Genomic DNA, 25,123 nt, shown 5'->3' on the forward strand with positions numbered 1-25,123 from the left:
CCGAATTGCATACTACTAAATTCAATATATATATATATAAGTTGAACATCTCTTTTAAGACTTATCTATAAGTAATAAGTTATTTTGATGTATGGTGAACAAAAAAAAAATCTACATACGAATTGACTAGGACTTTTTTGAGAGATAATGTTATTCCGTAAGCGAATTAAGAATTTACGAATTGGGATTTTTTTAAAAATAATTCTCATTTTCAAATTCTGTTCAGTTTTCATTTAAATAGATCACACAGAGAAAGTTACAAACAGGAATCGATTCGTGATTTTCTCGGTGACTATGGAACAAATAGTTGGAATGCTGAGGATGATCTAAATTCTTGAGCCTTTTTAAATGCTCAGCAGAAACTAGAAGTTATAAATTCATGCATGCAATTTTGGTCGAAAAAAAATAATTGGTCTTTTATACCAAAGATCGGGTGATATTTAATCATGAAAATATAGCACAATATCTTGTGCAAAGAGAGATGCAGTTCAAAAAAATGAAGCGAACTTCTTTATAAAATTTTTGGCTTCAATGAAAAGTTTGAAAAATATGCTAGAAAATGGAAATTCTTACCTCAAGATGATAAGAAAAATTAAATTGCTGATAACGCATAAAATATTTTTTTTAAACTTTCTCAACAAGAAAAAAAATGTTACCTTACGAAAGATTAAATTAGAATTAGAATCCTACTCTCCTGTCGTTTGTAATGGCTCAATATTTCGTTCTTAATGAAAAGAAAATTTACCAGTTCCTTTCTTAACAGCTTCTAAATGCAAAGGGTTCTTCTTAACAATACATGACAAACGTGGAACCCTTACATACATGACACAAATAACCATATTAAAATTCTATGTATACAAAATAAATAAATAAATAGAAAATCTCCTTCACTGAAACCTGATCCTTAGGCATACTGCTAGGTACTAGGGTGTCTTCAAAAAAAAGAAGACATTGACAAAACTTTTTGGATTTTCAGAATGCCGATACCTCCAAAGATTCTGAATTTTCTCTAAATGGACTTGGTATCAATTTAGGCCTTGGAAGCTCTTAATCTATCAAATCAGAAAAATCAGAGGATTTATTTTTTCCTTTTTAAATAAATATATGTTACTTCTGCTCATGAGAAGATTTTGAAAGAGGATTGACTTAATAGACTTCAGAAATTCGTTATCGAGAATATCTTTGATTAAGAAATGCAGTTTCAAATACTCTGGCACAGCACATCCTGTCAGGTTCTTGTCTTTTTTATTTCTAGGAACAAATTATTGCTGAACCGCTAACATCGCCAGATTTCTCTATATTAAAATATAATTCAAAAAGGTCATTTGCACATTCATTAATAAATAGCAATCATTGTTTATATTTCAGAGAAAAAAAATTAACTACTTAAAATCAGCATGGATTACAGAAGGCAAGATTCCTAGCAAGATTTTTCCAAATTCAAGCTGTAATATATTCGAGAAATAAAGTGGTAGTTTTTCAATAATTCCTATACATTTTTAATTGCTCAATGAGATTTTACACTGATAAACTAAATATCCTTCATTTTTTTTTCTAACAATGACGTCAAATATTTTTAACTTTATGCCACCGGAAGTATGTATCTTCGCAGCTTTGATCTGCGCGATTGCACATAATAAAGAAACATGCTCTTTCTGTTTCTACCGTTCGCGCTAAAAAAATAAATTGTTAGACAGAAGGCGCAGACTGATGTTTCGAGGTTCTGTTAAGTTATCTTATTAAATTTTTGTCAACATTGTAGTTTATGTATTTGTTTATTGTTGGTTATAATAGCATAAACAAGTAAAAACACTTTTCAACTTATCAGTAATAATTAACAACAGTTTTAAAGAATTTTTTTTAGAAAATATTAATATGTCAGGATGAAAGAATTCTCTGCAACTTTACTGACGGTAAGGATTGTGATTAGATTAGCTGTTTCATATTTTAAGAAAGATCATGTATAAATAATTTTAAAATGCTTTTTGTATTATAAATTTCAAACCTTGTTGTTTCTTTTATTATATCTATTTACTTGGCGTGGTACTATTAATTATTATTTATTTTATCAGAATTTTTTATGGCAATAAAATTGTTTTTTTCCTTGTTGAACAATTCATTGATTATTTATTTATACTTTTGAAAATGTATTCTAATGTTTTTTTATTGCTGCACAGAATCTCTATAATATGAATAATAGATCTTACCGTGTTGAAATATAGTCATAACGATAAAGAAATATAATTTAAAACATAAAGCAATCGAAAAAATTATAGAAATTATATGGAATATTTTATATAAATAATTTTTTTTCTCATAAAGAAAAAAATTATGGTGTGTATTGTTTATTATTTTTACTTTAATGCTTAATTTCAGTTTAGTCTGTATGTCCTATATCAAAAGTTAATAACAAATAAGGTAAAATAAAGTTACTATTAGTAAAGAAATTAGTCAAAATTTTAAAGGTTTTTAATAATTGTATTCATAAAATAAAAATAGATTGAAATATTATATGAAGGATAATCTTGTAAACTTGTAAAGACTGTTTTAAAATATTTCTGTCATTGAATGTTGTATGTGAAATTATATATTCATATAAGAAGATTTCTTAAATGCAAATTTAATTTATCAAATTTATTTAATGTGTAATTTATTAAATTTTTAAAAACAATTCATTATATTAATGGATATATATGGTTAAAAATTGCTGCTAATTTTATTATTTTCACTTAACCAAATATGATATTAACGTGACTTTGGAACTTTAGTACTCGTCCTAGTTTTATATTATTTATTTATCATGAACTGTAATACAGGTTCTTATCCTTATTTAAAACCGTTTTTTGTGGGAGATAAAGAATTGTACATTTTTCTTCTATTGTTATGGCTGAAGTACATTCTTTAAACTTTTTTTTTCTCGATTCACATACCATAAGCTTTATTGTTAAAGATAAGAGCAATTAATTTTGTAGAGAGTAGGATGAATAAAAACACAACTAGCTTAAGAAATTTACCAGTTAGTTAATAAATTTATCCTTAATTTCAATTATATATTTATTAGGAATACTCTACTAAATTATTTATCAACTCTGTTGATTTATAATTTTTTATATATATTATTAAATCATTTATTATTTATAATATTAAGACTGTTATCTACAAAAACAAAGAATACAAAATTTATTTCCTAACAAAGTGAATGAATTCTTTACTTTTACTAAGGGCTATAAAAAATTTTTTTAGTATATCTAAAATTGCACCAGCTAATTTTGACTATATTTGATATGTTAATTTCAAGTATGGGAAAATTCACAAATCACTCTACTTTTGAGTTGTAGTATAACTAAATTATAAAAATATTTAAAACTTAAAAGAACAATTATTCCTGAAATTGTAAAATCATATGAAAAGATGGGGGAGGGGACAAGAAAATATCAGCATTTGTTTTTATACATTATGAATTATAAAGCAATATGATTTCATAACTTTGGTCAGAGAAAGGATTAAGTTTACAATTATCAATGTGTATTTTGTGTGTAGTTAAAAATGGTTACAATCTCTTTGGTCAGAAAAGGGACTGTATAAAATGTCCTTACTTCTTGTTCTGTGGATAGCAGATACAAACAATAACTACTGTTTAAGCAGATACAACAGATACATACTGTTTAAGAAAAGAGAATTTTACCAAAGAGCATATGACTGTTGGAGGGGGGGGGGCATCATTCATGAAACTTAGTCATCCAATGTGGAATTTATCTTGCATTTACTACACATGATGTTAAGAATAATAAAGCTGTTTCGTGAACACTCTTCATTGGGATAACCCATGTTTTGTATACATAGGATTGGAAAATGCCTGAAGTAAGCTAGGCTGAAAGAAGAAAAGAAATAACTTAAAACTAAATTTTTTTATGGCCATCAAATCAAACATCTTATAAATATTACTCATTTTATCTACTCTTTAAATGAGGCAAAGGTATAGATCTCATTTGTTCTTGGTGTCAAACCTTCTAGGTAATTGCAAGGTTGAAAATTATTTTGTTTTAGTTTACAGCCAGCTTAAAAGTTTTTGAAACCTTACTTGTAATATGACCATATGCATTACTCCCTGAGTTATGTACACTTTTAAATTTTGGCAGTACTAGTACATGATTTGATGATTCAAAGTAAAAAAAAAATTTTAAAAAATCACAATAACATAAAGTCAATGGAGAACCAGTACCATATTAAATAGGAGAACTTTGATGGCAAATTACTGTTAAAATCTACAAAAATTTATTCTGAAGGAACTGTTAAATAAAAGAACATTTAAGAGTGAAATAAAATAATAGTACCTTTTGTCATTATTTAAATCTTTCCATTTTTAAGTAAACTATTGTAGATTTCCAGGAGGGTTTTATTTTCAATTAAAATTTGAATTTCAAAATAGCATAAATATGGCCATTTTGGCTTTCTCTTGGAATATAAATGGAAAACAAGTTGAATGATTTCACAAGGACATAAGGAAAAATGAAGGACTGATATCAGAACAATTTTGACTCTCATTTGATTGCAGATTACTGTTAAAATTTGTAAAGAGGTCATGTAGCAAAATTAATTGAAGAAATTTTTGGAGTGGAGCAAAAAAATTTTTTTCTTTTTTTTCTTTTATATTTTTTTTTTTAATTTTTTTCGGTTCTAATTTTTATTAAGCTGCTATAGATTTACAGGAATGTTGCTTTGTTCTTTTACTCAGTTAAATTGATTAATGATGATTGTTAATAAAAATAGTTTTAATGAAGCTTAATTTAGCATGTTCACTTAAATAATACAGCCATCATATCTTATAAACAAGAGCTGATGAACAAAAATTAAAATATTTGTTTTCAACATATGAAATATAAATAAATTGAATTTTAAAAAAATATTATGCAGAATGTTGTTGAATGTGTTATTAATCGAATTACCAATAGTGTTGTTATATCTAGTGCCTTATCTGGGGAAAATAAATTTTTGTCATATTAATTATTAATATCTTTTATTAATATTAATAATATCTTTATTATTATTAATATCTAACTAATATCTTTTGATTCAATTATTAATATCTTCTTAGTTTTATCATAGCATTTTAAAAATTGTTGAATGATTTTTTGATTGATGAATGATTTTTTTACTAGTGGAATTTTATTATTCTTTATTTTCCATGCAACTCTGTTGATTACTGTTTTTAAAGTTGGATTCCATTAGAATTTTATATTCATTTTGCGACTAATGTTTTTCAGTGCATTCTTTTCATTTATGAACAATTGATCATGAAAGTAGAATTACATAAAGAAAAGGCAGACTTGAGCATATTATTTTAATGATTTTGAATACATTTTTAGGAAATATGTGAAAAGCATGGGATTGTTTGAAGTTTCACTTAAAACCAAGAGTCCTTCATATGCTGACATGGAATTCCTGAATCCTAGTAAAAAGATTAAATTAGATTTGCCTAATAATCATGATGGCAACATTGAAAATGATGATGAGTGGGGTGGCGATGACATCACTGCTGAAGAATTTGATATGTTGGAAACACAGGCTACACAAAAATTAGCTGAAACTTCTTCAAGAACTTTTCGTCAACCTTTTCCAGTTACTAATGGTAAAAACAAAACTGTCTCCATTAAGGTAATTATTTGTATGCATATTTTTCTGAAACATTATCTCACAATACTTCCATATCTTAATTAATGTTGACATTTTTTTTATGTTCACTTTTAAAATTGTTCTTAAAATTGCTGGTAGAATGTTTAGGCTAGACTTGAGTAATCAGATGTGGTTATTCTAACAATAAACTGTTACCCCCATTTCTTATTAGGATTTACTGTGATGAAGCTGGCACCCCATGTATTGGAATAAGAAATTTCTGATTCATTGGTTGATTTTTGTTTTCCTGTTGGATATAGCAATGTTATAGGGAAGAATTACCTCAATTCTAATGATGGAACTTAATTTCTATGGGAGTGATTGTAGTATGGCTTTTGATGGTCTTTAAGACTCAACCTTTATTCCCATCGCCATGTTGTTAGAGTATGATCATTTAACTACCCAGCATATTAAAATTATAATATTTACATTACCAGTTTGAGTATCTTATCTACATTAATTTGTTTTTATTTCATTTTAAAATTTTTAAACGCCTTTTAAATTATTTCTAATGTAAATATTTTCTATTCATTTTGAGCTATGCATTTATTGTTTTTATATTTTAACGTGATAATGATGCCTTTTTGCTTTATAAATATGCTACAAAATGACTACTGATTGTAAAATTAAAAAAGTACACTTTAACCCCCTTCCCCCAAGTCTTTTTTTTTTTTTTTAAATCTTTATAGGAATTTATTTCATGCTGTTAAATTGAAATTATAAATATTTCTTAATTTTTTATTTCTCAGCTTATACTTACTAGAAAAACTAGATCATGAACTAAATACTTAATTTAGCTTCAGTGTTAAATCTGAAATTCTCTATACTACTTATTTAATGTTTAAATTGTTGGGATGAATTAAATAAATGGAAAAATCAATACAATATGCTGATGGCTATGCCAAAACTATTTCTTTTAAATTATTGTAATCCCCCAACTTACTTTGGTAATTATCCTTTTTGTGTTCATATGTTGCTTACAATTCATTGTTAATAGTTCTAATGATTGGATGTCTTCATTTTGGATGCATCAAACCAATAAATTTTGTTTTTAAAAGAATACAAACTTATTTAATTTGAAAATTTAAATTCTATAATTAGAAATATGATCTGCAAATTAATCAAGGCCCAATGCATCCAATACTTTTTAAATTGACCTATGCAATTTATCATCCTTTTATTTTCTTCTTTATGCTTTCAATAAGAACCTCTTTTATATTCTTTTTTTGTGTTAATTTAAAAATTTATTAGAATTTAATAATAAAATGAAATACTAGAGTGAAATTAATTCATCATTTTCTTTTGCATTAATTCAAGTTTTCTGCTATTGGCTTTTTTTAAATGTATTTAATGCAAGCTTTTGAAAATTACAGCTTCTTAATTGTGTTATTATTCTCATGTGAAAGTTTTTTCTTTTTTTTTTAAATATCCTTTTCAATTCTAGGAAGACGAAATGAAGCAGCAACAGTATGAATTAGAAGGGAAAATAAGAATATTGAGCGATTCAATTACAAAACTGTCTAAAGAATTAAATGACGAAAAGATAAATAGAGATAAGCTAATTGCTCAAAAAGTTAGCGAATTTAAGATTAAAGAAAATACGTTACACAAAGAAATTCAAAGATTGGAAAGTGTGCTTCAATTTAAGGTAAGTATTTATGTCTTATTTTTAATGTGATTTTTTTTCCCAATTTTATTTGAAGTTTTGTATTTAACTGTGGTTCTGTTGGTGAACTATTTACTTTGCTGTGTTTGCATGCATTTTTCATAAATTATGATTTTATTGGTAAACAATAAAATCATGTAACAATAAAAACATAAAAAATAAAAACAATTAAAAAGCATAAGAACAATAAAAGCAAAAGAAGTAAAATAATAAAAAATCATGTATAAGCATGTTTGGCTATTTCATTCTTATTTTCATACTTGAAAAGAATTGTCTTCCCTTTATACTGTTGAAGATTCAGATTTACCATAAACAATTTACATTCTGCTAACTAAAAAAAAATTATTAACTGTTATTCCTATTATGTAGATGCTTAAATAAGTTTTTCAATATTTTTTCTTTTTACTTCAAGGAAGAATTTTTTTTTATTTTATTTACAGAATCAAGAAATGAAAAGTGTTTATGATAAAGTTCATATTCTACAAATGCAAGTAAAAGAAAAGAAGGAAAATTTAGAGAAAGAGCAAAGAGACGTTGTCAGGAAAGAAGAAAAGCTGAAAGAAAAAGAAACTGATCCACAATCATTTAAATTTCAAGACAATTTTCTAAACAAGTAAATATCCTAGCTTAGTCATTGTACTTTTCATCTTTATATTCTATTAAATGTATTTTTACTTTCTCATATATATAGATCACAAAGAGGAAATATTATATCCATTAAAAAAAAAAAAGAAACAGCCTTGAGATTATAATGAATATCCAAGTTTCAGATCTCTATGAGTTTGAAAAGTGTATTTTGCAATTTTATCTGTCTATAATTACAATTTCTCCAAAATTCGATGAACTATAGACATGAAATGTGATTTGTAATGTTTTTTTTTTTTTTTTTTAATTTCCAGATTTCTGTTAAATTTCCGATGAAATCTGCCCTTGGGAACTCATTATTTATTTTTAGCATACATTCAACAAACGTGTGTGTTTATATATATATATATGTATACAGATATATAGATAGATATAGATTAAAATTTACTAATTTTGATTGAGTTGATAGGAATTGAAGTAGAATTACAATTACTATACAATAAGGATTTTTAATCCTTCTGAAGGATAATATCGAAGAAATATTCTTATTGGCAAACTTGTAGATGAAGGTAATTAAAATCCTCTTCCTTTTCCTATTTCATAAGAGTTGAATTAATATGGAAAAGAATGTATGGGGTGGGAGCTTCCTAACAAATTCTCACATGCCTAAATTAAAAAAAAAAAAAAAAAAAAAAAATGGAAGTAAGTGGAAGTTGAAATTTTCTTTCTGCTTCTAATTTCTAGGCTTTTGCAAATATTAAAAACAATTTGCTGTTCTAAAATAGTCTTTCTGTCTTCAGTTGCAAGAGAATTGTTAAGAGATAATTTATATATATATAATACCATATAAAAACTTGCAAACAAGGAAGGATAGGGATATTAAAGACTATCATTGAAGAAGATCTACAAAAATTTTCATAAAATCATGTTATGAAAACCTTTACAATCGATTTGGCTTTAAGAAATATGCTTAATTTTCTGCATAGTTTAAATTTAATTATTATTAGTATTTTAATATTTTTTATATGTTCCAAGTGCTGCAAACTTCATTTTATGCTTTGCTGTTGTTCACTTAAGTATCTTGCTTATTTTAAGAAATTTTAAATGACATTGATAATTATGATTTTCAGTTATCAATTTCAATTTTTCCAGCTCTTTTTAAAGTAGATTTTTACAGAATGCTGGGAGAAAATCAAAATATTACTGTTATGACCACTCCGACATGGAAAATAAAATTTACAGCTCTTAAAAATGAAAAGTTGTCTCATATAGATATTCTTTAGTAATTTATTGTTTTCCCCTACATATGTGCATCATACTGCAATTTTAATTTTACTATATGTTTAACAAACTGAAATTATCAGTTTTAATTAATCAAAAAGTATTTTTTAATTTTCTTTTTTTGTGAATACAAATATATTTTTATTTATTTATTTATTTATTTTATTTTATTATTATTATTATTTTTTTTTTTGAATAAATCTTGCAAAATAGTTTGTGTTCTAAAGTTGAGAATTTAGATTATATGGATTAATAATTATAGATGAAATAAACTTATTATTTGAAATTGTGTTCTAATTTGACTTAATATTCTTATTTCAGATTTCAATTTGAATCTAGATCATCCATTCATGTCACTGGCATACAGAATAAAAACAATGAGTCAGCTTTTAGAAAATACAGATTACAGATTGACACACCTAAAGGTTAAATATAATTTTTCATTTGCTTGTGGTTTTTAAATTGTGATTCATCATGAATTTTTTTTAAAAAGTTCTTGCAGCTTTTTAAAAATAAATGTGAAACTGAATATGTAAAAAATTAGTGTTCTGTATACATGACTTGTCATAATGCATACTTTGTTTTAATGTTCTTCATTTAAGACTTTAAAGTTTAATCAATAATCAATGGATTTTTTTTAATTTTTACTTGATTTACTATTAATGATGCTATATGTGTATAAAAATTCCAAATATCGAATGAAAGTAATTACAAAATCTATTCAATAATGCATGGTTATTTTAATGAATGATTTTTAAAATTGCATGATCTATGTTTGAATTGAAATGTTTATTAATTCTTTCTTATTGTAGAAAAGAATTACTCTATTGCAAAACCATGAAAATATATTATAACCATTAGTGATATTTTCATAAATGTATGAAGTTAATATGTCTATGATTGTATCATGCTTTTAAGTAATCTTTAAATTACCATAATCTTTATTATTATTTCATGATCTTAACTCTTGCTTTATTGAAACTTTGGCAAAAAATGCTGCAATGAAACTACGAAATAAAGTTTTCCCTCTAGCAAATATTTTCATCTGTGAGTGCATTATGATTCTATCTCTAGAATATTGTCTTATAATAGGATTTCATTTTTTTTTTTCGATATTTCTTTGACCGAAATGCTTTTAAATTGTTATTGCAGATTGAAATATACATTTTTTTTATTGTGAAAAAACAATGAAATATCTTTAAATGATTTTTTTTTATTTAAATGAGCATTAATTAACTTCCACTAAAAGAATTTAAAATTCATTTTATTTTCAGGTAAAACAACAGGTTCTGAAATAGTATCTTCAATTTTATGTAATAGACTTTCAATTCCTCCTGCACAAAACTCTTTCATCTCTCCTCTAATAACAAATCAAAATCCAAATGCATTGGCAAGAACCTCTGTTCAGATATCACCAGTGTCTATAGCAAGATTAAACTCTGATAAAGAAACATCAGAACTATTAGACTATTTTGACAATGTGCTGGAAAATTATGTGACTCATTTAAATGGAATTTCTGATAGAAATGCTGTGGCTGGTCCCAGTACAACTTCACCTTTGTCTCTGAGAAGAAAGGAATCTAGTCAAGATAGGTCTTATGTTATATCAGTTTTAAAGGATCTCTCCCTCTTTTTGTCTTGCCACCAGTTTGTTTCTGTGGTTCAGAAACTGGAATTTACAAGCATGGATTCAAATGAAAACAAAAAGGTTAATAGAATTGGAATTCTCTCTTAACAACAAAAGAAAACTTGGTTTAAACAATATTTATGGTTGTGTGTTATGAATTTAATATGTTTATGCTTATTTTATTATTGAAGCGTATCTTCCCACATCAATTTTTTAATTTGCTTATTTTATTGGTATTTTTTCTTTATAAATAACTAGTTAATTCTCTTATAAAGTTCTAATATTATAAAGATTTTATTCTAATTTGTTGTAAATCTGTAGATTATGAAATAGAAGAAAATCAATAATAAAAATATTTAACAAACTCCTTTTTACTGCAAAGATTATGAATGAAGAAGTTACTTTCACATCTAAACAAGTAATTGCAAGGAAGGATTTGTGATTTCCCCTGATTGTCTGTAGAGTCTGTATTCTTGATTTCATTTATTAGAAGTCAAACTGGAAGTTGTGGAATGATTGTGTGTGTGTATACATATATATATATGATATTAAAATGATTACTGAATTGGTTTGAGCAGAGATCAGTTAGGTAAATAAGGAGGAAAGAGAACCAAGAAAATTGCAAAGATTATACTAAACTGATTTTGCTGTGATTATTATACTAAGCACTCAAGATCATTGAAGTGCTATTGCATCTTAATATATATTGTGTATCAATTTTTGATGAGATTATACCAATATATATTCGCGTATATTTTGTATCTTAATTTAGGTTATATGTAAGCAGATAAATACCAATAATCTCAAATTATTAAATTCAGTTTTGAAAGTCCTACATGCTTTATTTCCTTTTATCAGTATTGTTTAGGTCCAAAGAAAATCTTAAATAAGATAATGCAATTTTTCATGAATATTACTATTTTTTTGTGCTAGATATAATTTTGATTTATTTTTATTTTTAATAGGTATCCAAGCAAAATGACTTAATGCAAGCTATGAATACAAATCAAACCATCTGTCATACAGTACATTCGTTATTTCGCTCATTAGTGCGTCTCTCAAATTCAAATACTTATCCTGTGAGTTGAAAAGAAGGTAGAATGCAGATTATTCTGCACATGTCTGCAATTTTATATTTGAAAATTTTCTTTTGTTTTAGTATTAATTGCTAGTGCTACATAATTATATTTTTTTTAAATTTTATTTGTGGAGCACTAAAATATTTTTCATATGTTAAAATATTGGCACATATCATTTATCAATTTCTTTTGCTTTATTGAAATTGATTATTTGAGCCTAGTTCGCTTTTATTGTTTCAGTCTGTTATTTTATAATGGATATAAATTTTTTTTCTAGACTAGTTTCGTGAAAATTGAAGAAATAGAATGGTCCTTAGCTGCTCTTGTTTCATGGTCTTTTTCAGCTTCACAAAAGTAATTTTCTCTAAATAATGTACTGTCATAAATATTTTGAATTTAAAAATTAATTTTAAATGATGTAGGAAGTTGTTTGTTTTATTGCTTTGCTTAATAATATTAATTACTGTAGTCTATTACTATAACTAGATGTATATATTTATAAATAGCAGATTTAGTTCTATAAAAATATATACTTTAAAGTCTTTTATATTAACTTATTACCTCTAATTTGATTATATTAACTGTAACTTGCTTTAAAAAAACAGATACAATAAACATTTTGAAACCATTATATTGCTTTCACCTTCCCATATTATTGGATTTTCTATGTAATTTATTTTTAGAACTAATTTTGAGAGAAATTGTTCTTCTGGAATATATATTGGAATTTTTAAATAGAAAGGCCTAAAAATTTTTAAATAGTATGTGTATTTCCTTCTCTTACTTTGACAAAAAAAATTATTGCAATTTCTTTTTTATGGAAGAAGATCATAATTTAAATTTTAATGTCATTATATGTACACACGAATTGACACTCCTGGGTATCATCTTTCAAGACAAAAAAAGCAGAATACTTTAAAATTATATTTTATCTTTTTTATTTGTTTATTAATTAGGAAGAGGTCAATGGATTTTTTTTTTCTCATTGTACAGATGTGAATAACCCTATATAAGTCTTACCTATGAATCATATTTTTTTAGGACTGGGATTTTCTTTTTGTGATTGAAACATCCTCTTTTTTTTTTTTTTTTTTTTAAGTGTCTGATTATAGAGATTATATAATCACTCTCACTTATTAATTTAAAATTTTCAGTTTCTTCCACTGGAATTCCTTCCACATAATACAATTTTACATTTCATACCAATCCTAATCACTCCAATTTATTTCTCTAAACCCTTTATAGACATCATATATATTAAGTATGCCATATTCATCATTATGTATTTATGATTTTTGCATTTATTTTTCTTTTAGTTTCATGCAGTACATCAGTGAGATTCCTCTGGCATCTTTTATCAGTTCTTATCATTCTGAAAGGTCTTTGGTATTAATTTTAAAGCTTCTAACAAATTTATGCACATGCAAAAGAATAATTCCTGTAGTTACTCACCAAAATGGTTAGTATTTCAAAAATATTGCAAAGATTATGTCAATTCTTCTATCTATATACATGAAATATTTTATATACTTAACATATGTAAATACTTTGTTTAATATCGTACTTCGTTGAAGAAAAAGATTTAATTGTTTATTTTTTTGTCTAATTTTAGTGAGAAAATAGTTGTTACTGGTTTCATTTCTATAATTGTTTTCAAATTCATAGCATGTACTTTTTAAAATGCATGCTCTTTTTTTCTAGTGGATATTTATAATTTTTTCTGAACTTTCTAATTTTCCAAATTCTTAATTCAAAGTAGGATCACTTAAAATATATTGTTATTTTTACAAATTATTTAAAAACATAGAGAAATGGAGTGAATTATATGTAACATATAGGAAAGGTCAAATTATAATAAAATATTTAAATATAGATCATAACTATAATAGCATGAAAATTTAAGGAAAGAATATTGCAATTATCTTTATTGTCAACACTGAGATGTAATAGAAAAGAAAGGATAAATTAGTCATTTTAAATATAGTTGTATGTGTATTTTGATAAATTGATTTTAAACTTATTAGATTGGGGATGGGAAGTGTTTTTTAAATATAGCAATTTTGGTGAATTCAAAATTTTTTATAAATTTTTGCCTAACATATATTGTTATTTTCAAAAATTAAGTAGATTAATTAAAAGTGACTACATTGCATAAAACAGAATTTATTTCAGTTAACAATAGCAACAGAACTTTTAAATTAGATTTTAAAAATTTTAGAATATATGGTTTGGCAATGTTAGCATTGACAACTGAACTTTCAAGTTCTGTTGGTTTAAATTCTAGAGCTTGTGACTCTACATGAGCAGTTAATATAATTTAAATTCATTTAGAACTGATTGTTTAATGATTTTCTGATTTCTGTACTCTTTTATTAATTTGTAAACTAGAAGGATGGATATGATTTTAAATTTTAATTCTATCCTAATTTCATTTTGAAAAGATAGATTAATCTTATGCATTAATTTGACATTTATTAATTTATTTTATATAGAGAATTTTATTTTACTATTTCAGATACTTGTGTCCTTTGTAGTTTAGCTTCTTTAACTCTTCAAAAGATAAACGGATCTACACCACAGTTTATAAATGTTATGCTTCTGGTATGTTTGAAAACTTTTTTATTCAATATTGTTTTCATCAAATTGATAAGATTTTACTTTTGTTAATTACTTGTTACCAATTTTGCTAGATCTAATTTTGAATTTATTTAATGTGATCTCCACTTCTTAACTTATTATCATGAATTTTGCCTGGTGTTTTCCATAGTTTTGATTTAAAAATCTTATACTTTATCTTTGCTCACTATTCTACTCAGTATTATGTAAAGACTATCTGCCTTTATCAACTTATTTTGATATGGAATTTTCAGTGGCTGCCATTTCTTATGTGAAGAAGTAACCATTTTCAATAATTTCATTAGCAAATTTAGTATAATTTCATTCATAATATAAATTATTTTATTATTAATTGATATGTTTAATTTGGGAAATTGGTTACAAATGCTCAGGCTTGAGTTAAATATGGTTTTTAGTGGTTTCTCAATTTCAATAAGGCAAGAGCTGAGCTACAATAGTTTGATTATTTTTTTTTTAAGTTTTCTATTAACTTAAAAATATATTGTGTTTTAAAATATATAATTTTACATTTGTAAAACCAATATCATTTAGCCATTTAGCATTTCATTTTTTCAGAATGTTTTCAACAATTATTGGTTTCACACTATCTTTATTATAAATTGAAATTAATAGTACAATTAAAATTAATCATCTCACAATGTTTTCTATGGCATGAAGAATATTAAAAATGGTGTAAATTTACAAGAAATTTTTATTCATTTTTATTTAATTTTGAAATATCAATTTAATATTTAGTTACTCTAAAAAACCAGCCTTAATTTAAATGCTATAATTAAACATTTAAAAAAAATAAACTCTTTGAAACTAAAAAAAAAATGAGATATTTCTAGTTGCTCATTACATATGTTTTTGCATAGATCGCTCATTATAACTTACAATTTTATTATGTCATTCATTTTGTTATAAGTGTGCAATACTGAATTGCATGGATATTCAAATGCATTCTTCTGAAATCTGACAAAAATTAAATCACTTTGGTGATTTCTGAATTGCAATGTTCTATATGAACTACACTTTGCCATTCATTAGTTCCAAATATAATTTATAAGTGTATATACTTTTTTTCAGGTGGAGGATTTTTTCTCTACTATTTTCACAATGTATAATTTTAGAGAGTTGAAATTGGATTTATCACCTTGTCCATCTTTGGTAATTTTCCCAATACCACTTATTCTATAAAAGAATGCATGCTCATAAAATAATGTAATAATTGTTTTATCTTTTACCAGATTCTCCAGGGTATAGTTATTTCTCTATGGAAATTTTGTGAAATCCACAAAGAAAATACTGGGGAATTTAATCTGATCTTTAGAAAAGGATTTACATTGCTACATTTACTTTCCAGATATTTTCCTAATTTTAAAGAAAGACGAACTGGTTTTGAAGATAATTACATTTCTTTAGTTGGGAGAATGCTAACAATGAGTAAAGAAAATCCTTTGTTCAAAGATTTTTATGGTAAGTTGGTTTATTTTCTATTTCAAACCAAAGAATGTCAATTTAATTATAGTATTTTGTTATTCAGTCTTAATAAGTTTTACCTCAAAATAAGAAAAATGAAATTGCGAAACTATGGAAGTGATAAGGATGCTTTTAAACAAAGACAAAATGAATGGTTTCAAAATTTACCATCTGGTTAAGAGAAATTTAATTAATTTCGAAATGAATAATATTAAGTTGTGATAATTGTTTAAATTTTCTTGTGGAAAGTGTATTTTTATAATTTACTTTTTATTTAATAATTTATTTATTCAACAATATTCACTGTCAGAATTGAAATTTAGCTATAATTTTATTAGCAACAGAAAGAAATAATTATAAAATTTCTGTGATAACTTTTGAATTTGTTTGGTTTTTATTTGAAATTTCAGTTGCAATAAAAGTGACCTGGTTTTCTTGTTTTATGAAATAGCAAAAAAAGTATCTTCATATGAAAGCAAGTTCTGATAAATTGGTAATGAAGCAAACATTAATGCAGTATTTACTCATTTTCATTCAATTCTGTGCGCAATGTAGGAATTATATTACATATATGCATTAAAATTTCATGTTTGTTCCATTAAAAATAATGTGACTTGCATAATGTAGAAATGTAAATTTTGCTAATATTTTTAAGCAATAATGTTTTGTGGTTCAAATAAATAATGCAAATAAAATATCAAATTTCTATTTCATTTTCTACATATATTTGAAACTTTGGTTTATCATAATCTAATTTTTTTATAGCAATAGAAAATTTAAAGTCAATTTAAGAATTAAGCTGGGAATGCAAACCAGTCATTTCACATTTCAAATTTAACTGAATTAATAAACATCAACTGTTTTGGATGGAATTTTCAATCTTATAGTTGGAATCACAAAAATGTATTGAATGATAGCAAATAAAATTGTGCAAGTCCAAATTAAGAACTTAATCAATTATTTAACTATAATCAAAATATTTCTTTGAATGAAGGTCAAAGAATCATGTTGATTCTGTATGTTGGATTAATCAAAATCGAATATTTTCTTCTGTTCAAAGTAATACTTTATTGATGAGCTTAATTTTTTTCTCTAATAATAATAATAATTACTGTAAGATAAAAAAAGGCCATTTATAAGAGATTATTATAAAGGCTTCATGAGGTTTTCTTACTTTGCTGCTTTTTAAAACACGTAATATGGATTCCCGTAAATGTGCTGATAACTTGCTGATTGATTAATAAATAAGCTTCAAATTTGCAAGAAACATTTATAACTATGTTGCATTAACTACAAGTTCAGAAATAAAATAATTGATGCAATTCAAAATAAATGAAAAGCATTGGAATTCTGAGCCTAAAAAAAATTAAAAATCACTTGCATCGCAGTTTAAAATTGATTTCAACAAATATGAAGATTGAATTAATTCATTCTTTACTTATATTTTAAAATCATTACTTGAAAATTAATAAGAGATTATCAATTTTCAAGGCTAAAAAAAACTATTCAGATGCTGTCTACACATCCTATTGATGGAATAATCTGTGAAAATGAAATAATTCAAACAGTACTTTTCTGTTAGTCTAAATCAGTTACCGTATAGATTATTTTAAACAAAATACAGCTTTTCCATTTGCAAATTAAATTAATTACTAAAATATGCCAGATCTAACAAAACACTAGGATGCAATTATGTTTCATAACTAAAGGTTATTATATATATATATATATATTACATTTTGGGAAATTGGGTCATACATTAATTAGGCAAACTAATAGAAAAGTATTGAGTGAAGTATCTTGTTATTTTGAAACTCCTTTTATGAATAAAAATTCAAATGAAACTTTAGATTTGTAATATTTCAAACTTTTCAGACCTCATTCATGACTTGTGGGACTTTCAAGACGATACAAGTGAATTAGATTTAGATGAACCATCTGAAGATTCAGTGACAAACATGGATTTTTTGAGTCAAACTAGTAGCTGAAAAATGCTCATACTTCAGATTTGTATATATTATTGCAGCTATATGTATGTAAATAATTTAAATATATGTTGATTTATATACTTTCTCTACTTCACGATCAAATAAAATATTACGTAATTTAGTTGTTATATTCTGAATTTAGTAATTTAAGACATACATAATTCATAAAGAAACATATGGCTACTAATAAAATGTGTATTAATTACCTGGATACCTTAGAAAGTGCCCAGATGAGAAAAATATGTTTTATGTCAGAAACAAAATTATTAATAATATTGTCTTCCTTAGATTCCTAAAAATTCCTAGAATATTTTTCTCCCACAATTCCTTGAATAGGGTGTTTTTTTTCTCCCTCAATTTCTTGAATAAATTCAAATCTGAACATTGTGAAGATTCAAGGGAGAATCTGCCATTGTAAAGATTCACTTTACAAAGACAGTTGGCTAATTGGAGCATTTTTTTAATTCAATTTGATCGATAATTCAAGTTTTTCTCGGATCCCATGAATTTTTTTATTGAAATACTGTCAAGATCTTTCCTTTAAATTGAATATATTTTGATTTCAAAATTAAAATTATATTCATTTTTTTAAGTTATTGTTTAAATATATTTGTATTTTGGATTTTCAGTAATTGTGAGATAGCTTTCAAAGTCCTTTATTCACTCAAAAGATCCCAAAAGGTTTTGTCAATGGACAAGTAAAACGAATCAGAGATTCCTCCCTTCTGCTCTAAGCAATTAATGAGGACAAAAACTTAGTGACTGAAAATTCATTTACGGTCAAACTTTTAAAAATTTATTTTTTACTAAATAAACCGAAGTGGGTTTCATATTTGCGTGTTTCTATCAACAAAATCTTTTTTTTTTTTTAAATATAATTAACCTTCTTTAGAACGAAGAAACGTCAACAAAAACTTCAAGTAATATTAAGAGAATGGATAAAGCGATAAAAATGTTACAAATATAATTTTGAATTTGTTTAATGTAGTGTATCCCTCATATTTTGCATGACATTTATTGTAAACTTATCCAAATAAAATGTTTTTAAAAAACTAAAATAACAATTACCTGTTCATTGTACTCTCATACATTTATATATTATTATAATAGCCAATTTTGAAGATACAATTATTGTAATCTTATTATTCAAGCATCAAGTACTTGGAATTTATAACTATAGAAGTCTCTTGAATCTTATCCCAGTCATATTTCAAAAAGATGGAACAAAGCTTTTTAACTTATCAGCTATCTTTATTGTGAGTGTCTGGTTTCTTTTATTTTATTTCTTATTGTTTTTTGTTTTTTCTAATAGAATTGGAAACCTAAATTAATTGTATTAATATATTTATAGACAAAACAAAATTATTTTGCTGATATGTTTCAGAATTTGGTTTTAAATTAGTTATGATAAATTTATCATTTCAATTTAATACAAATGTTAAGATGCAATTTGCATCCCAATACAACTTGGAATAATGATTTTTTTTTTTTTTTTTTTTTCTAGAATGTTTGTAACAAATCTTTTAATACGTACTGAAATAACCTATAGATGCTAGAAATGCTTGAGAACTAAGCAAAAGAAAGTATCATATTTATCACCAGGAGTATTATAACCCAACATAACAAATTTTCACATTATGTTTTGTTAAATTAATGGATATTTCTACATAATGTGGTAATCAATTTTCTGATAATTAGTTAAAGCCACCACTTGAAAACAAACTATGAAACTAATCACTATGAAAGTAAATTGAATTTATTTATTTATTCCTTCTCACAAGACCTATCTATGCTTTTTGGTCAGTGACTCAGTAATTTAATAAACTTTAGCTCAACTGTTTTAATAATCTTAGAAAATTGTGTTATTCAAATAATTCAATTTTGACTGTACTATGTTAGTAAAGATTTCAAATTTTCTTTGCATTCTATAGGAATATCTACATTATGATGCTCTCATAAAACTTTATTATTTCTGTACATATTGAATGTATTGAGATTTAATGTATATATAATTAAATCATCAAAAAAATAATTAGAATATTTATTATGTTTCAAAAATTCTTCTAGATTTTTAATACTTGAACTCTTTCTAAAGATTTTTTTTTCCCCTTTTCCAGTGAAGAGCGATAATTGTAAAATTAAATTAGTGAAATAAACACTAGATTTCCATCCAGATTTTTTTTTCAAAAGAATAAGCATGTTTACCTTTAATAACAGATGCTGTTAAATTCAGCTTAAAAATGCTTGAATTTTTCAGATATATCAGAAATAGATTTAAATTATGGAAGTTTCTATCTTAAACCTTCAAGATTCTAATATCAGTATCTTGTGAAAGGTAATTTAAGGCATTGAAGTTGGTTTTCAGCCATATTCATATGAACCTGTAGGATGAACATTTCTTTTTCTTTTTTTTTTTTTTAAGGCAGTGATATATTGATATCTGCAATATTGTAAATAACTGTTCTCAGTTAAAGTTTTGTAAGTAACATAAAATTTGTTTTAAAGTAAATCACTCTAAGATCTATTAGTTTTTCAGCATACTTTTCAGTTTTTTTTTTTTTTTGCTTTTTAAATTCTCTCTGATTCTATTTAATATAATTCTTCTAAAATTGAAAATTTTATAATTTGATTAGATCTGATTGCAGAAGAGAAACTTTTCTTGTTCTGTTTTTGTTTAAAAGTTGGAAGGTCAAAATTATTTTGCTGGGTATAACTTGTAAGACCAAAAGATTGTACAAAATTTAGGCTTCATAATTTTTCAGAAGTGCATTTATTCACTGAAACAAAATATTATATATTTGATTCAAATCCTTTTGAAAGCAAAATTGAATTTTATAATAGATGTTCCAATAATTATTTTGGATGTTTTCAGTTAATTTTTTAATAACCCTTTGTCCTATTGTATAAATTATAAAAAGATTTCAGCAGTGCAAATGTGCCTTCACTGCTGAATTATTCCATTTTTTTAATTTAAAAAAAAAAAACATAAATTTTCAGCCAAAGGTTTTATATTAATGAAAAGTTGAATCACTTCTATTTCAAATTAAAGTTCAAAGTTTAGGGAAGCTGAAAGAAATTCAGGAAGATGCATAGTTCAATTGACAGAAAGGTGTAAGGCTTCTAAAATAGTATATGACTGCCAAAATCTGAAACTCAAAATATTTTGCTGAAGGAGCCATTAAAGTCAAGTTATGTAAAATATTTAATTGAAATTTTTAGAGACTATTAAAACCAGCAAATCAGTGGTCACCAAAGTTGACTAGTAATAAATAAAGCTTAGGATCTTTACAAGCTCATAAAACTTCCTCCAACCTTTATAGGTTAATCGAAATATACTTTAACATGGAAAAAGTATTTAATATATTTATTGCTTTCTGTTGAATTGGCTATCCAAAGCAATATTCTGTATTAGCTCAACGGATAGTTTGAAGTTTATGGCACAATAGTTAGATTTGGCCTTACTACACCAAATATATGGTAAAAGCTCAACAAATAAGGATGGTACAGAAGATAAAACATTAATTAAAAGATTTTTAACCTGATGGATAAATTTTAATTTAATATAAATTAAAAATTTATAAAATGATCCTTAAAATGTTAAGATAGCTTAGTTAATTCAGGAGTAAATTAAAAAAAAAAGTTTTTTTAAAGGGAATTTGAACACATCATCAAAAAAGACCTGTAAGTAATTTGCTATCTGTCCGAAATCGCGATGAAGAAAAATTATATTCTAAAAATGTTTTCTACACTTTCAAAGGGTATTATAATAATCAATTTTCAGAAGAAGAAGAAAAAAAAAGGGGGGGGGGAGAGAATGTTACTCTTACGGCGACTGGTCTCTAAAGATATTTAATAGTATTTGGAGCCTAACGATGTGTGGCTATTGGAAAATGCATTCAGATGAAATGCTAATTTCAAATTTAATTTTCATTACTTATTTCTGAAAATCGACTATTATAATACCATCTGAAATCATAAAACTCTTTTAGAATAAATTATTTTACTTCTGCGAATAAAAAAAAAGTAAAGGATCATTGATTGATTTTCAGTATTAATCATAGTGATTAATAATTATATCTCAGCTCTATGGTAATTTTTCTATGCAAATTCACAATTCTGTTGTAAATACTGGTTAGCTTGACTCTGCTAATTTTATATTCATTATATATTTTAAAAAACAAAATTTTCCATATATTTTTTTAAAACTTTACATGGTGATCAAAGTACAACATAATGTTAAATCTTTGACTTGGAAAACAAACATGAAAAAATAAGATAATTATTTTTGATTAAATCTCAACTTTTTACATATAAAAACAAGTTATTTACAAGAATTTGTATTTTTTAAAAGCCATTCCTTTTTAAATATATTCATTGAACTACTATATAACGAACGAAGGAAATTCTTATTGAATTTTATAATTGAAAAAAAAAAAAAAAACTAACGCTATTTTCAGAATTTATTTTTCATAAGGCTTTAGGGATTATTTTGAATCCCTTTCTATGTGTTTTTTAATTTTAGGGACATTACTTGATTTTCGTATTTGTAAGGCTAGTTTTTCTGGATGGTCTGGTTCTTTCATTTAATTTAACTCTCTACTTTTTCCTGTCCTTCACTGAACAGAAGAATGATTCATTTGATGCATTTTCAGAGGAAATAATTGGTGGTATATTTAGACTGACTGGATTTTGGATCAGCAATTGTGTTGATCAACTTGCCATGGCCGAATCAAGCATGAGATCTGTATCTTTATCCAGTGTTCCTTCTGTACAATAAGTACTTAAGTAGATTTCCAAAAATTTTGTTGAAAAAAATTATTACTCCAAATTATTACTCCTGTTTTGAAAATTTACTCCTGATTTAATTAAGCTAATTTATGTTTGACGGTCTGTTCTATAGATAATTTTAATGCCTATACCTTTCCCATTTAAATTTTTCTTCTCAGATTAATGACCTTTTATTTGAATATGGAAAACCGACGTTTGAATTTTTCCTTCCACTTTTATCCAATTCGATACATAGAGACGTGCATGGCCAACTCAACAACTCAAAGCAATAAAATTGCTGTTATGTATTTTTTTTAAAGCACTTTTATACTTTTCATGAAAATTCGGATGGATTGTAGGTTTTCATTGTGTTAAATCTAACACCGAATCTGGCCATTATCAGTTTAAAAAATTTGAAGTTTTTTAATATTTAATCGTAAATGATATGTATAAAATTTAATAATTAATAAAAAAAATCCTCCTCAAAAAAACTAATTTAAATTTTTGTATACACAAATTAAAATTATATTGTCAATGTAGATGTGAAGCAACAACAACAACGAAAAATTATAAGTAACAGATTGCACCATCCACATTAAATTCAAAATTTAAATTGGTGCGAATCGCTTGGGAGTACTAATTTGATTATTGTTTGTATATCTGAAATTATTTTATTAGTTTTGCATCTTTTTTTTTTTTTTTCCCCGAATGGCATTAGTTATAATCTTTATTCTTGTTCTTTGATAGCATCTATTTAGAACTCAACTCGAATCCTAATTATCATAATAATGGCTTCTGATGTGCATGCAAATAGTTTTAGAATATAAATTAAATCAATGCGGAATAAATGAAATTTAAAACAACATCATTACATTTACTCCTTTTTGAATACATGTATGTATATTTGATCTTCACTGTTTATTTTATTTATATTTATGCACTTTTGAGTTTTTTTCTTTTTGTGATATATTTTTTTGAACTTTTCTGTTATACATTTAAGAACAATCAGAATCGTATATAACCGAAGACAAATTCCTGAAAATTTATCTCATTATCAGAATAAGAAGTGAGTGATCGGTTCGATATAAAGACATAATAAAAATAGTTGAAAAACACTATAGCTCTGGGCTTTGAATTAAATTTAATGTTGTTAAATATTTGAGATTTTTTTAGGTTGGAAAATTCTCACTTTCGTTGAATTTTTTATATGAATTTATTGCAGTTAAAATTTAATATATTCTTAGCATATGAAAAAAATTATCCTTTTTTGAAAGCATTATTCTGGTTAAAAAAACAAATAATTAATGTCTAAATAATGCATAGAATATGTACTTTTAAAGGCTTATTAATGACTAATGCGGATACTGATTATATTAATTTCAGTTAAATCGTTTAAATTAGCTTCATGTCCCTGATTGCATCAAATTGTCTGATATTAAAGACGCGTTATTTAAATTATCTTGCACATGTTCTGTTCATTGTAAATATGAACCTTCCTAATGGTCTCTAGTTCCATGCCATTATAACGCTATTAAAAACCCAATGTCCAATTCATCTATCATTTAATTTTCGTGATACTGTAACTTCACTTTTTTATTCGTCTAGGAATTTATAGAGAGGTTAAACAGATTCCCTTTACTTTAACTTTCAACAATGGAAGAAAATCACGCGATTAAATATGTGATGAAACAAGGAAAATTGTTTGACTCTTGATCCAACATCGTAATCTGTTATTGAAAATTTTAAAAAATGAAACACTGGTAAACGTATAATCGTAATAGTTCCGAAAACTTATGCTTACTGTTTTATTCTTTGCGCTTTGCATCACCCAAAGTTTCTGTTACCTTATCTAAAATTTTACTTTTAAATTGATTAAAATTAAGATGCTAAATAATTTGGCATGATTAAATGCCACATAATACTATAACTTTTTTACTGAACTCAAACTCATAATAAAAAGGAATATGAATATATTGGTATTCTACAGACCAGATTGTTAGAACCACAACTTCATAATTTAGGTCATATATATTTGGAGGGTAAAATTATGCTCCCTGGAGCGATTTTTTAAATTTTAACTAAAATTTTAATAAATTAAAAATAAGCGAAATTTTGAAAATTTTCTGCTATAACTTCTGAGAATATTATTGCATAAAATAAACACCCATTCAAAATTTTAAAAACAGAATTATCTTTTTAATGATACCAATTTTATAACAGTGTAATATAGAACTAATATTCAAATAAACATATAAAGTAAAATCGTTCAATATTGAAATTTTGCAAGCATCATAGAATATTAGAATATGTTTCATAATTTATTTTATTTTTTATTGAATTATTTGATAAAAACTTCTAA

The 25,123-nt window shown here is 25.1% G+C and overlaps 1 protein-coding gene across 1 annotated transcript; it reads left to right on the forward strand.

Annotated features, from left to right (window-relative positions):
* The first annotated feature begins 1,669 nt into the window (after positions 1-1,669).
* Positions 1,670-18,118, forward strand: LOC129988612 (uncharacterized). The gene is made up of 13 exons (XM_056096871.1): positions 1,670-1,913; positions 5,367-5,655; positions 7,118-7,321; positions 7,780-7,952; positions 9,527-9,630; positions 10,480-10,913; positions 11,798-11,911; positions 12,189-12,265; positions 13,228-13,370; positions 14,427-14,512; positions 15,617-15,697; positions 15,778-16,006; positions 17,885-18,118. Exons 2-13 carry the CDS (start codon positions 5,383-5,385, stop codon positions 17,995-17,997), a joined length of 2,031 nt encoding a protein of 676 aa, XP_055952846.1. The 5' UTR covers positions 1,670-1,913; positions 5,367-5,382; the 3' UTR covers positions 17,998-18,118.
* Positions 18,119-25,123: the final 7,005 nt, after the last annotated feature.

The sequence above is a fragment of the Argiope bruennichi genome, chromosome 10 (genome assembly GCF_947563725.1).
Source record: "Argiope bruennichi chromosome 10, qqArgBrue1.1, whole genome shotgun sequence".
NCBI classification, from domain to species: domain Eukaryota; kingdom Metazoa; phylum Arthropoda; class Arachnida; order Araneae; family Araneidae; genus Argiope; species Argiope bruennichi.

Excerpts from the sequence above, each read along its gene's own strand:
- LOC129988612 (XM_056096871.1), top strand. The coding sequence starts at position 5,383 with ATGGGATTGTTTGAAGTTTCACTTAAAACCAAGAGTCCTTCATATGCT. Across the intron at positions 12,266-13,227 it reads TCTTTTTCAGCTTCACAAAA|TTTCATGCAGTACATCAGTG; the intron begins GTAATTTTCTCT and ends TTTTTCTTTTAG. Across the intron at positions 15,698-15,777 it reads TATCACCTTGTCCATCTTTG|ATTCTCCAGGGTATAGTTAT; the intron begins GTAATTTTCCCA and ends ATCTTTTACCAG.